Here is a 14,080-nt window from a genome sequence, read left to right on the forward strand (position 1 = left end):
ATCCAGCGAGACAAAGTGTTTCGTCACAGCTTGCCCCAAACGCTTTCCAGCGTAACCAATAAAGAGTTGATCGTCCACTCTGACCCGGGACATGCGTGAAACATAAAAGCTTAAAGCTCTCCTAGGATCAAGCCTATGGAGCCTCCTCTTCCTTACCAGGATGCGGAGGAGGATAGAATGCCGGAAGAACAACCTTCTGGGCCAAATGAAATTCCGTCACTACCTTCGGAAGAAAGGAAGGACGAACTCTAAGGACAACCCTGTCCTTGTGAAATACAGTGAAGGGTGGCTTAACTGAAAGTGCCTGTAACTCACTCACTCTGCGAGCGGAAGTAACCGCAACTAAAAACACAGTTTTCAGAGTTAACAGCCTCAAAGGGCAAGAATGTAAAGGCTCAAACGGAGCGCCCATAAGAAAATTAAGAACAAGGTTTAAATCCCAACCGGGCACCAGGAAAGGTGACCGAGGGAACACATTAGTGAGCCCTTTCAGAAACTGAAATTTAAGGGATTTTAAAGTAAGAACACTCTTCAGACGAGCGCTTAAAGATGGACAGCGCCGCCAGGTAACCTTTAATGGTACCCACTTGCAAGCCCCTGTGGGCCAAAGAAAGTAAAAAGGACAGAACCATGGGGATGTCACATTCAAAAGGATCCACATTCTGAACCCTGCAACAGTCGCAAAACTTACGCCAACAGCAACGGTACAGAGACTTGGTTGCTGGCCTTCGGGCCGAAAGCAACACCTCCATCACGTCTTCAGGGAGGTCCCAATCCTTATACCTCAACCTTTCAGAAGCCAAGCGTGAAGGTTGAGGGATCTGACCTCTGGATGGAGAACCTGACCCCCCTCCCGTGAGAGCAGATCGTCTCGGTAGGGAAGACGACGTGGAGGGCAGATGGACAAGTCGAGAAGGTCCGGGTACCACGTCCTCCGAGCCCACGCCGGAGCAATGAGGATCATCCAGGAACCGAACTTCCGTAACCTCCGCAGCACTTGCGGGATGACGGGGACTGGAGGAAACGCGTACAAGCAGCGGGAATGACCACTCCACCACAAACGCGTCTCCTAAGGCTCCTTTTGGAGGAAATTCCCGCGAGCAAAACCTTTCGCACTTTCGGTTGACACTGGAGGCGAAGAGATCCACTTGAGGGGTCCCCCAAAGGGCGAAGATCACCAGGAGAATCTCCTGAGCCAACTCCCACTCGTGAGAGATCGCGCTCTGCCTGCTCAGAGCGTCCGTCACGTTTTCGTCTCCGGCCAGATGAACTGCCGAGATCGAAACTTCCTGCTGGATGGCCCAGAACTCTAGCTGCATCGCCTCCCTGCACAGAGGAAGTGACCCTGCCCCCCCCCTTTTTGTTGAGGTAGTGCATGGCCACTGTGTTGTCCGTCAAGATCAGGACATTCTTTCCTCGCACAGTCGGCAGAAAAGCCTTCAGGGCTAGCCTGACAGCCCTCAGCTCCAACAGATTGATATGGAGTCTGGACTCCGACGGAGACCAACGACCGCTGACTGTCAGCCCGTTGGCATGAGCTCCCCATCCCGTGAGGGATGCATCCGTCACGATCGTCACCTCCGGCCAGGGAAGCCAAAATGGAGCCCCCTTTATCAAGTTGCCTTCGACGGCCCACCACAGAAGGTCCCGGGCGACCGAGGGCGGCACCTGAACCGAGTCCGACATCCTGCCGGAGGACTGCGACCATTGCATCTTGAGTGCCCACTGCAAAGATCTCATCCGCAGGCGAGCCTCTGGCACCAGAAGAATGCAGGATGCCATGAGGCCGAGCAACCTCAAGAACTCGAACGCTGGGAGCGTCTGGGCATGCTGAAACTTGTGCACCATCTGCTGAATGTGAAGAGCCCTCACCTGGGGAGGAAAACACTGCCCCAGGGAAGTGTCGAGCACTGCTCCGATGTACTGGAGCCGCTGTGTTGGCGTCAAATGGGACTTCTTTAAATTGAGGGAGAAGCCCAGCCTGTGAAGGGAGTGGCAGGTGACGGACAGATGATCCAGGACTTGCTCGGGAGAGCTCCCCCTGATCAACCAATCGTCCAGGTAGGGGTAGACGTGAATCCCCCCTTGCCTGAGATGCGCTGCCACCACCACCATGAGCTTGGTGAAAACCCTCGGGGCGGACGTCAATCCGATTGGCAGGACCCGAAACTGAAAGTGCGAGTCGCCAACCGCGAACCTCAGGTACTTCTTGTGCTTGGGATGGATCGGCACATGGAAGAAAGCATCCTTGAGGTCGAGAGACACCAACCAGTCTTGAAGCTGAAGGGCCTGGAGGACTTGAGAGAGAGTAACCATCTTGAACTTGTCCTTCCTGAGGAGTTTGTTCAAACCGCGCAAGTCCTTGATGGGTCTCAATCCCCCGTCTTTCTTCGAAATCAAAAAATAAGGGGAATACCATCCCTTGTTCCTCTCCGCTACAGGCACCAGTTCTATGGCGCCTTTCTCAAGCAGGGCTTTAATTTCCTGCGCAAGGAGCGGATCCGGACTCTGCAAAGAGGTTCCCCGGTGGATTGTCGCGAGGCCTGTGCCGAAAAGGAAGACAGTAGCCGTGGGTTATGATCTCCAGAACCCACACATCTGAAGTAATGGCTTGCCACTCTACAAGATGCTGCGCCAGCCTTCCCCCAACCGGCGAACCATGGGACATGGCCTCATGACTGAGTGGGAGCGGCTGCGGCGTTACCTGAGAGCAAAGAGGCAACTGCCCGAGCGGCCTTGGCACCACGGGTACCCTGTCGTCCACCTTTGGTACCCCTGCGTAGGCCCCTTTGACTGCCAGCTCCTCTCGCTTTACTGAAGGACGAGTAATAGCGAAAGGAACCACCCCTCCACTGCTGTCCCCTAGGACGAAAAGGCGGAGGTTGGCGAACTGCAGCGCCCAACGACTTTGCTGCAGCTTTTGAGGTCTGCAACCTCTCAAGGCTCTCGTCAGCCTTGCTGCCAAAAAGGTGTTCACCGTCAAAGGGCATGTTGAGGAGCCGGGACTGCACATCAGGAGCAAACCCCGACTTCCGCAACCACGCAAACCTGCGTATCACGGTGCTCGCCGCCATGGACCTACTGACGCATTCAGCTAAGTCCAAACCCGACTGAACGGACTCACACATGGCATCCTTACCATCCTGGACCATAGCAAGGAAACCATCCCGTTCGTCCCCTTCGGAATATGTTCAGCCGCTAACGCAACACAGTTCCACAGAGTGTGCGTGAAACGAGACAAGGCACAAATGGAGTTGGCCGCCTGAAGCGCCATACCACCAGAAGAAAACACTTTCTTCGCCCAGCCATCAAAACATTTGTCGTCCCCATCAGGAGGGATGGTAGGGTACGACGCCTGCTTTGCCGGGGCCGTGGCCGCCTGCACCACCAAACTCTCCGGAGTGGGGTGCCTGGTCAAGTAGCAGGGGTCGCTACTGGCTGGACGGTATTTTCGCGACAAGGATCTGCCCACCGCTGGGAGACTCTCCGGACAGTCCAAGCCGCCGCCACCCTTCTCTGTAAAGCCATATGGAACGGCAGTACCGGGTCAGTTGGGGGACCAACATCAAGGATGTCCGTCAGATCATCCTGCACAAACTCCCCTTGGGGAGCAGACCATCCCAAGTACTCAGAAACCCTAGCCATAAGGCGCGGGTACGAGGAATCGGCATGAGAGCCAGGCTCAGGCCTACAAAACTCCACCTCCGGAGAGGTGTCCAGTCCACTGGCATCATGCAGTGACTGCCTCAAATCGTCAGACTATGGCCCCAGACAATTTCATCTGGAACCTGACTAGGAACCAGGCCATCAGAATCCTCATCCGCCTCTGAAATATACTCCAGGTGGCGAAAAGAAGGCACCCGAGAGTGCTTGCTCTTAACCAGAGCCTTCCTAGGGGGTTCTCCCGTGCCACGGGGTACCTCCGGCACGAAAGGCGTCGAGCGAATCGGCGTCGAGAACCGGCATCGGCGTCGGATGCAGCGCCTCCAGCATCGGCGGCGTCGACACAGCCCTCGAAGCCGGAGCTCCGAGCGTGTCCCTCGACGACCTGAGCGTCGACGGCTTCGACGACTTCCTCGGAGCCGGAGCCTCGAGAAAGCCTGTCGACGCCCTCGACGCCTCAGACGTCGATGTCTTCCTCGAAGACCTCACAGGTGCACACAGTCTCGAACGCGTCGAGGACCGGGACCTGGAACGGGTACGTCGAGAACGAGTCTCCTTGTCTGAACGGGACCTCTCCCGTGACTCGTGCCGACCACTCTTGCGAGCGGTGTCTCTCGACCTCTCACGGCCGACCCCACTCGGGGGCGCGGACGGCTTAGTACCCTGCGACTCAAGAATCTCCAGCATTTTCTTCCCGAAGGAAGCCCATTCCTCCGGCGTCGCACGGCTGGTGGGGTAAGCGACGTGCCGGGCAGAGTCCTCCGAAGAGGACCTGGAAGACGACCAGTGTTGGCGCTTCCGAAATGCCTCGAAGAGGCTGAGGAGTGGCGAGACCGACTCCTAGGGGACCCACGAGACTTCCGACGACGCGGAGAGTCAGCCCTCGAATCATCCGTCGAAAGCCCCACAGACTTCGACTTCCGGGGCTTGGACACCCGACCTACAGACAACTTCTTACGTTCGCGTAAGGCTTTGGACGTGAGCGACTGGCAGTCGATAGTCATCCGTGTCGTGGGCCTCCCCGAGGCACCAGAGGCAGGCGTCGTGCGAGTCCGTCCCCGACATCTTGGACCCACACTCCCCGCACTTCTTGAAGCCGGGACGCGGGGTCGAAGACGAAGTAGAAGACATCTTCACACGAAGGATTTTCACAAAACGAACAGGTTCGAAGAACCGAGAAGAACAGAACTCCAAAGAGTCGAGGCGTTTAACCGAGAAACACGAAGCAACACGTTCGCGGAAAAAACGGAACTGAGGCTACGGGTGTCGTGCGTCCTACTTATCACATCGGATGACGTCGGAGGAGGTCCTCGACGACGGCGTATCGACGTCATCGACGCAGGACGCAGACGCCAGGAAAAAAGTTTCACCACAGCTGTGGTGATTACATGTCATAGATATGGAATACGTCGGAGGACCCAATCCCCTCGAAAGCCCAATTTGGACCCCAAAGACTCGACCGATCTTAAACCCATCACCAACTGCAATGTCCTTCTCAAAGTATTGGATAAAGCTGCATACAAACAATACCAAGCTTTCATTGAAGGAGAAAACATCTTACACTTCAGTCAGGATTCAGGCCAAATTACATTACCGAGACTGCCCTCAGATCTCCAGTCTCATATGTTGCAAATTATAGATGAAGACACAAAGTGGGCATCTTGACTCTACTGGATTTGTTTGCAGCATTTGACCGGGTGGACCACAGTATTCTTAAACAAATGCTGGGCCAATGCTTCCCTCATTCCTGTCTGACAGGGAAGCAAGTATCCAATGGGGCAGCGCACGACCTTCTAAGTTTCCCATCTCGTGTGGTGTGGTGTTCCACAGGGAACAAGTCTTTCACCATTACGTTAGACCCCTCTGTTTGCTCCTGGACGAACTGTTTTTTTTTCACAAATTACACTGAGGACACTCAGCTAGTCATTGAAATCACAGGAGCCTATGATGAAGATGCCACATGTTTATCCACGATATACCATCTTGTGGAGGACAGGAGGTCAACCAATTGGCTATGCTTCAACAGGGAAAAGAACGCGCTAATGATCTTTGGCTCAACAGCTATGCCAAATTGGACACCGAATATACCAAATTCCAAATAGGTACTAACTGCATAATGGTCGATGGTAAGGTGAAGATACTGGGTATCCAATTGGAGGTCTCACTTAACTCTGATGCATAGGTTAACCAGATAAAAAGCTGCAATTACTCCCTCCACCTTCTGAAATATATTTGTCCCTACATCTAAGGACAATGCAGCTGCCACCACCCGAGCCACGGTATTGTCCAAATTGGACTCCTGCAACTCTGTTGACTGGGGCCTCAAGTAACAATGTGAGAAGGGCCAGATGATACACAACAATGCTGTTCATATTGTGAATAAACTCGCAAACAGCGAACATCGCATCACAGGATGAACCTACATTGGTTATAGAAATAATCCAATTTAAAGCAGGATCTATTGTTCACAAATGTGTATATGGAAATGCCCCAACCTACCTAAAAACCCAGATACCATAATATCATCCTACAAGAGTACAGCGATTAGCAGAAAAAAAAGATCACTTGCCCAAGATAAACGTGAAAGGTGCTTGGAAATCGTTCGCTATCAAAGCAGCTAAACTATGGAATCTCATGGCCACCACTCTTACAGAGAACGAAAATAAGAAAACCTTTAAGAAAGCTTTGAAAACGCATTAATTTGGGTAATCCCAGTGTATCTCCCTCCCTACTCCTCGTGGTTCTGACTCGGTCCTGTCATTGATGGAATGTCTGTACGTGTCTCAGCGCCGTGATGCACACAGGCTTTCGTCGCTTAATAAACAAATGCATACATTTCTCACCGAAAGCTATCCAATGGATACAATCCTTCAATGATCGACGAGTTCTCACCTAGTGCAACAGCACAGCCAAGCCCAGTCATCTGTGGTATTACTCAAGGCTCCTGCGTCGCACCAACACTATACAACATCTTTACGAAACCACTATTCGACCGCCTGGATAATCTGGGTATCACCTACACCAACTATTCGGACGGCACCCAAATCCTCATCCCCATCCCAGCCTCCCATAGTACCGATTTGGCCGCTCAACACCAACCATACGATCCAAACCTGGATGGCCCACAATGGCCTATGCTTGGATGAAAAGACTAAACTTCTCCCAGGTTCACAAATCTGCCTTAAACTTGGATTCCTTTACAGCCTTCAATATAGACTGCAACACTTAAGGTGTCCAACGTAGTAAAAACACTATGCTTTTACCTGAACTCAGCCCTGACCTAAACTAGTCAATTCCACAGCAGCAGCTTTCACCTCTAAGCTGAGCAATGCCTGTAGACCGTTTCCATCTCATGACAGTTGCGTCACACTAACCAGTGAACTCATCCTGTCCAGCTTGGACTACTGCAATGCCCACTAAGCCGGCACTAAGATCCAAAATATCAAAAAGCTACAGGTGATTAAAAACCATGCCTTTGTTTCAATGTCACCCAATGCTTGTGTCCAGATCTGCTCATACATCGAACATTAGTTTTGTATTCTGAACGGTGCTTGGCTCTTAGTCCAAAAATTAAGAACTGTATATATACACACGTCGTAAAACAAGCTGTAATGAAGTAATGTGCCAATGACCAAATTCTGATTCATCTGTGCACAATAGTTGACGCATTGGGCAGCTTGAGCAACTTACCAGATTCTCTGAAGAAACTTGGAAAACAAATAAGCACAACAGAACCACACACAATCAAAATGACTTCAAAGGGGGTGTTCCATCACTAAACGTGGCTACTGGCCTTTTGGGAGTTTGAGCCTGGATGAGATGGTTAAGAAGCACATGAGAACTGTCAGAGTGGGCCTGCGATCATGAACTATCCACGGCTACTGGAGGTACTTACAATCTTTCATTACTTGAGTGAAGAGTCGGATTACACCTGCATAATAAGCTGGCATTTGATCTGGTTTGGACAACACTTGAAGACGCTCCTTCACCAACACTTCCTTCCACGACTCCGGCTCCTGTGCTTTCGGTTCCCAGAGAGCCTTCTGCTCGTTGACATCGACCTGACTCAGATAACCTGAAAAAGAAACCCAGGAGAATATGTCAAGCGAGATCCGATTCTTCTGAGATGAGGAGTTTGTCACGACTCGCAGTGTATATGTTCATGCCGCAACTATAACCAAAAGAATATCTACATGGTAATTAATCATTCTCCAGAGCACAGATTCACCTTATACTGGATGCTTAACCACATCACCAGCGATTCTGCAAACAGTTTAGGGCAGGTGATTTTAGGATTCCTCTACTTTAGCCTTTTTTAGCTATTTTATTTTTACTATTTATATCGCATTTTCCAAAAGCACTTTATTCATCTGACAAAGCTGTAAATATAAATAATTGACGGAATAAAATACTGGGTAAGAAGGAGATACTGGAGAAAAAGTAACAAGTTTAAAGAGAGCAAGAGACTATCAGGAGGAAGAGTTTCACAGTGTAAGAAAAACAAGGCTAAAGAACCGTGTTGGGTAAGATTTTCATAAATGTGAACTATCTTCCTGACCTGTGTCAATCCCAGAACATTTTGCTTGAACTTGGTGATTATTTCCCCTTGTCCCTGGGTGAGTGGGAATCTTTCCCCTGCTCAGTCTTTTACTCTTTATAGGTGACCTTTTATGTCTATCCATAGTGTGCGTTTGGATATAGTTTCCTATAACGTTTGGGCTTAGGCTGGGTTGCCCCTTTGGGCTTCCCTTTGTAATTTCTCTTATATCTTGGGTGAACTACTGTTCCCAAAAGGTAAAGTGGGATTCCCAGCCATTTTAAATTTTATATAGTAAGCCATCACACCACACCTTCTGGAGTGCTGGAAAGATGCACAGTATCCCCTTTATCACTTACCTGGTAACATTTATGTCAATTACAAGATAACTTGAATAGCTGGTGGCAGTGTAACTACTTTTATGACTTACAGTCCTTAGTCGCAGGCTGTCAAGTCAGCCGCAGTAACCCACAGGAGGATCAACATTCTGCTAGAATGGTGGGCTTTTTATTCCACTTTTTCGTTTGCAGTATGCCGTTCTAGGCGGGAAAGATCTTGGTTGAAGTTTTGTCTGCAACGGGAATCCTTTGGATTCCCTGCAGAGTCTCCAGAGTGTGAGAAGGCAGGAAGCGAGGAAGTACAACAAAACTCTGCAGCCCTTTGTCTTTCACCTTGCCTGAAAGGGACCAGCTCCTACTGGGGAGCTGGCTGTCCGGTTTGGACAGCCAGCCACCCCTTTTCTGTAAAGTGCAGGGAGAGTTTTCAGAGGTTGTGCTGTAGTTCCTGAAAAATACTCCAATCCTGGAAGCTGCTGACAAGTCGACCACTTGAACCAAATCCAAAGAGGAAGCTTAACAGCAGTAAACATTTCCAGCAACCAGAGAGCTTGCTGTGCAACAGGAGCCTGAAGTAACTCTTCCTGCCAATCGACCCAAAGGTCCCGAATGCGACGACTGCACTAGCCTTGAGAAGACCTGCAAAACTAGCCATTCCTCGAAATGCTGTGACCTTGCTGGGCTGCAAAATGCCAATACCAGGGGACCTCGAGCCTGAGTGCATTGCGATGTGTTACAAAGTCAGATTTCGTTCGGAGCTTTGGTGGGCTCTTGCTGGACCTCCAGAGAATTCAAACCCCTGATGTCCCGACTAGAGTGCAGGACCAAAAGAGTGAAGAGAATCAGACTGGCGATATTCGTCCTTTATCTGGCTCCTGTAAAAGGGCACCACATCCACAGAGCTGCGAGAAGCTGTAAAGAAGCCTTTGACGAGTCTCGACTACCGCCTGTTTTCCTTTGGTGTCCATTTCTTCAATCGCCAGACCAAGGACCAGATCCTGTACTGCTGCATCCTGAAGGCATCCACCCAGAAGCTCTTTTCTGCTGAGGTACTGGCTTAGGTAATACTTACCACCAAGTCTTGTGTGAATCCTGTGAAGCAAAGTGGGTGGTTTGTGTCGTTGGGAGTTTGCCCTACTATTCGCCCAGTGCTAATGCTGGAAGACATACAGGGAGCCTTCTGTGAAGCCCCTAACGACTTTTCAACCAACTCTAAAGTGAAACTTGCTCGTCTGAAGAGATCCTTTGGAACTCTGACTTTTCCTGCAACTGAAACCTATCCTGACCTGCCTAGAGCTGGCTCCTAGACCACTATGGTCCTCTTCTGGCACTGAGAAAACTCATGCTCTATAAACAGGGACTCCAGGTAGGATACAAACAGTCAAGCAAGTAAGAAAGAAGTAAAGCCACCTCATCGGCAGAGAGCTGTGAACAATGGATGAGAAGGGAGACCAGGAGCAAAGAAAAATAAGGATTGTATTGATCATGATGAGATTAAGTAGGACAAAAGCAGAGGAGCAAGAAGGAAAAATAGAAAAAGTAAAAGGTGATCAAAAGAATAAACCTGCATGGCAGACAAAGAACAGGATAAAGGAGAAGAAAGGTAAGATCAATGGGAACCAAAGACATGAGAGGGAAGAGAAGAACTAGAAATGAGATCAGAGTCAAGAGTAGAAAGGAAGAGAAGCTGGGCATGAATAGAAGAGGTGAAGATTAAAGTTGCCCAAGAGAATAAGTGGGGTAGAAAAAGGTAAAGAGCCAAGCACCAAGATAATCGAACACAATTGAAGCATAAGGGCGATAGAACAAAAAAGAATGAGATTTCACTGCTCTGGCAAGTGAAAGAATATTTCCAGCTCAAAACACAATGAAATCTTTCTCTCCTATTTAGTAAGGCCAACAATCAATGCCACGCAAGCAGATACAAGCAGGCACATGTTTGATAGATATCAGTGTGCCACAGTTAAAGCCTGGTATGGTGAGGTGACCGACGTAAAGGATTAACTGAAAGTCTATAGCAAATCAAGGTTTTCTGACCTATAACAGTACAATGCCAAACCGTGATTAAACTGTTTTACTAATAATTTCAACTTCTACATAGCGTGCCCATATTATAATCAAACGTTATGAACTGTTCTACAGAAGGAAAGAAAAGTACAAACAAATGAAAACAATTGTAACATTTATAATTCAAATTATGTCTTTAATCACAACAGACCAAAAATGTGTAAACAAAAAATAAAGTACCGTTTACCAACTTCAGATGCTTGGGATTAATTTCCAAGATCTTCTGATAGCACCTCCTAGCCTGGAGAGAAAATAAAAAATAAAAAAAGTGTAGAAGTTCACATCCAGGGTAAAAAGGTAAAGCTAATAGCAAGGAGAAAAAGGTCTCGCTCCCTCAATTCAGCTAGACAACGGACACATTTCTTACTCGCCAAAAGTCCACAAACACTAGCCAATGACTAAGAATACAAATGTGAGTCTTGTTTGTATCTAATGTGAGGCAGTACAGGAAAGAAAATATAATTGGCACAACTATGAGTTCTATTGTAGATTAGTAGTTTCTATCGAGAAGACAAACAAGATTCGCAGCACGAAGTTCATAACATGGAAGACCAATGGAAGAATGGAAATTGATGGCACAATGCAAAGTTTTGATAAGGAAATTACTCTTTCCAAAACTGCCATTCAGAACTAATCTTGATCAGTCACACTTGTGTGGGTGGTAAATTTTCACAAACATGGAAGCTTTTCTGTTTCAGCTTCCGACACGATTCTAAAACAGAATGACTTGCCAAGGAGCATTCTCTCGGAATGACTAGAACGCTTGAAGTTTTTCCTAAACTGACCGTCAGGTGTCCCAGCAAAATATACGCTAGATTTGAAAATCCAAGCCCATGTTATGTTATATTATGAGTGCTTATAAAGTGCCGGCAGCCCGCGGGCATCAGGGCGCCGATAACAAACATGTATTGGTCACATTTAGAATTAACGGTATGTCTCTCAGGGTTCTTTTGCTAAGCGTGAAAGATTACTTGAAGAAGCAAGTCTTCAGGCTCTTCCTAAACGTTTGATAGTTATTTTCCATCCGTAATTTGGGAGGTAGTTTGTTCCACTGTTGTGCCGTACAAACATTGAAGGATCTGACCATGCCTGCTTTGAGCTTGTATCTCAGCACATTTAGCAATCCTTTATCCGCTGAGCGAAGTGGTCTCGAGGGGCTATAGCTTGTAAATAGTTTTTTTAAAATATAGCTGGGCCTCACCGAAGATGCACCTGTGAATGATAGTCTGACTTGAATTTCACTGTCTTCAACTCTAAGCCAATGTAGTGATTTCCTGGCCTCTGTTATGTGCTCCCTAGTTTTTAGTTTCTTCACTAGACGAACCGCGTCATTTTCCAAGACTTGACAACTGGCAATGTCTTTTTGTTGCTCCAACAGTGCATTCCCGTAGTCTAGTCTGGATAGTACTATTGCTCTAGTTATAGAATTTGCAAATTCTCTTTAATCCCGCTAATAGATTTTATGACATTAAAAATTGAAAGTGTCATATTGTATACATTAGATATTTGTCTATGTGACATGACAAGCGTGCTTGATAGCTTACAGGGTTCTCTTTTAAAATCTGCAATGTTTCTCCCTATGTCAATTCCCAATGCCATTATTCGACACGAATTGGGACTGGTTTCATTATCATCTCATTGGAAATGGAGACAGTTGTCCAATTACGTTAAGATTCATTATCCTCCAATAAATTCATTGTATATTGACTTAAATGAAATGTTGGGTTCTCAAACTCAAAAATCCTTTTCTAATTATCAATTGAAAATGCAACAAATTTTAGACAATGTAAACACAACTGTTGAGGACATACAATATCGTCCTGGTTTTGCTAAGAAAAAACTTTTTGAAATGGATTGGTGTATTACTATTGATTTAATTAAGACCTATGCGCTGTATAAGGAATACAGCATACATGTTAAACAGCGCATTCCACGTTATGATCATGTTTTGTTATTCCCTTGTGAAAATATCCGAAAGATATATATTCGCTTTAGATTAAATCTATATCATACAAGGGAACGAATTAAGAATTGGGAAATGAATAAATCAAATAATTGTGTGGGATGTCGATTTGCTGAATGTAATGAATCTTATGAAACGCTGAAACATCTTATATTGTATTGTCCGCATTTTAAGACTATTAGGACACTTAAATTGAGGAAATTCGTGGAAATCGAATTTGAGGACTGCCTTGAGGATCTGTGGTCCAGAATGATGCAGGGATTTCATAAACCCCTAATATATGAATTGGCAAGTTTTTGTAAGCACATTGAGAATGAATTAGAGCTATTTCTGTAATTGTAAAGAACTAGTTACTCTTACCTTGTAACGTTCTTTCGATGGGATGTTCCTCCGACGTATTCCTTATCTTAGATAGAAATCCTTCAGCTTTGCTGGCCTCGGAAAATTTTTTCGCCAGAGGGCGCTGCGCGTCGATGATCGCCGAGTCGATGACCCTCGACGGCCTCCGTGCCGACGTCGACGTCATCCTGCCTATAAAGGCCGCGCGCAGCGTCCGTTGCTCAGTTCCGTTTTGTAGTCCCCAGTAATGTTTTTGGATTAGACTAATCACCTTGAAGGAGCATAGGCTGCAAACCCACAGGAAGTCATACTGCGGGGATGGATGGGAGGGTCGATAAGGAATACGTCGGAGGAACATCCCATCGAAAGAACGTTACAAGGTAAGAGTAACTAGTTCTTCGAAGGGATTGTGTCCTCCGACGTATTCCTTATCTTAGATAGACTCCCATAGCAGTGGTATTGTGACTGGAGGCGGGAGTAATAAAAGTTATGTTACCCTTCCAGAATGGACAGAGTGTAACACAGCCTTGCCGAATCTAGTTTCTTGACTAGAGGAGGAATCCAGGCTATAGAATTTGGTAAATGTATGTGCGGACGACCATGTGGCAGCCGCACATATATCTCGAATTGGCACCCCTCTTTGAAGGGCTGAGGATGTTGCGATACCCCTGGTAGAATGAGCCCTTAGATTTTGAGGAGGCTCCTTTCCTGCCAATTTGTAGCACTCCAGAATGGCTAAAATAATCCATCTGGAGATGGTTTGTTTTGTTATTGGAAGGCCCAACTTATGTCCTGCATAACCTACAAAGAGTTGGTCTGCTTGTCTGATCTTAGCCAATCTGCTGATATAGAAGCTCAAGGCTCGCTTAGGGTCCAGCCTGTGCAGTCTCTCTTCCTCCTTCCCCGGATGAGGAGGAGGGTAGAAAGAAGGTAATATAATCTTCTGAGTGATGTGAAACTCCGAGACTACCTTCGGGAGGAAGTTAGGCTTCACCTGAAGAACAACTTTGTCCTTGTAAAAGATTGTATGTGGAGGTTTACACGATAAGGCTTGCAACTCGCTAACCCTTCTAGCAGATGTCAATGCTATTAGCAAAACAGTTTTGAGGGTGAGAAGCTTCAATGAACAAGAGTGTAGTGGTTCAAAAGGGGCACCCTTTAGGAAGTTTAAAATTA

The 14,080-nt window shown here is 47.4% G+C and overlaps 1 protein-coding gene across 5 annotated transcripts in view; it reads right to left on the minus strand.

The window, feature by feature from the left end:
- Nucleotides 1–14,080, minus strand: part of LOC138487710 (tetratricopeptide repeat protein 12-like) — a 466,792-nt gene that overhangs the window by 214,086 nt on the left and 238,626 nt on the right. For all 5 annotated transcript variants that reach the window (XM_069614243.1, XM_069614241.1, XM_069614244.1 and 2 more), the window contains 2 exons: nucleotides 10,783–10,843; nucleotides 7,559–7,738 (listed from right to left, as the gene is read on the minus strand). In XM_069614243.1, the coding sequence (XP_069470344.1) occupies nucleotides 7,559–7,738; nucleotides 10,783–10,843 (241 nt within the window). The remainder of the gene's footprint in view (nucleotides 1–7,558; nucleotides 7,739–10,782; nucleotides 10,844–14,080) is intronic.

The sequence above is a fragment of the Ambystoma mexicanum genome, chromosome 9 (genome assembly GCF_040938575.1).
Source record: "Ambystoma mexicanum isolate Mex_15411 chromosome 9, UKY_AmexF1_1, whole genome shotgun sequence".
Taxonomy (NCBI): Eukaryota; Metazoa; Chordata; class Amphibia; order Caudata; family Ambystomatidae; genus Ambystoma; species Ambystoma mexicanum.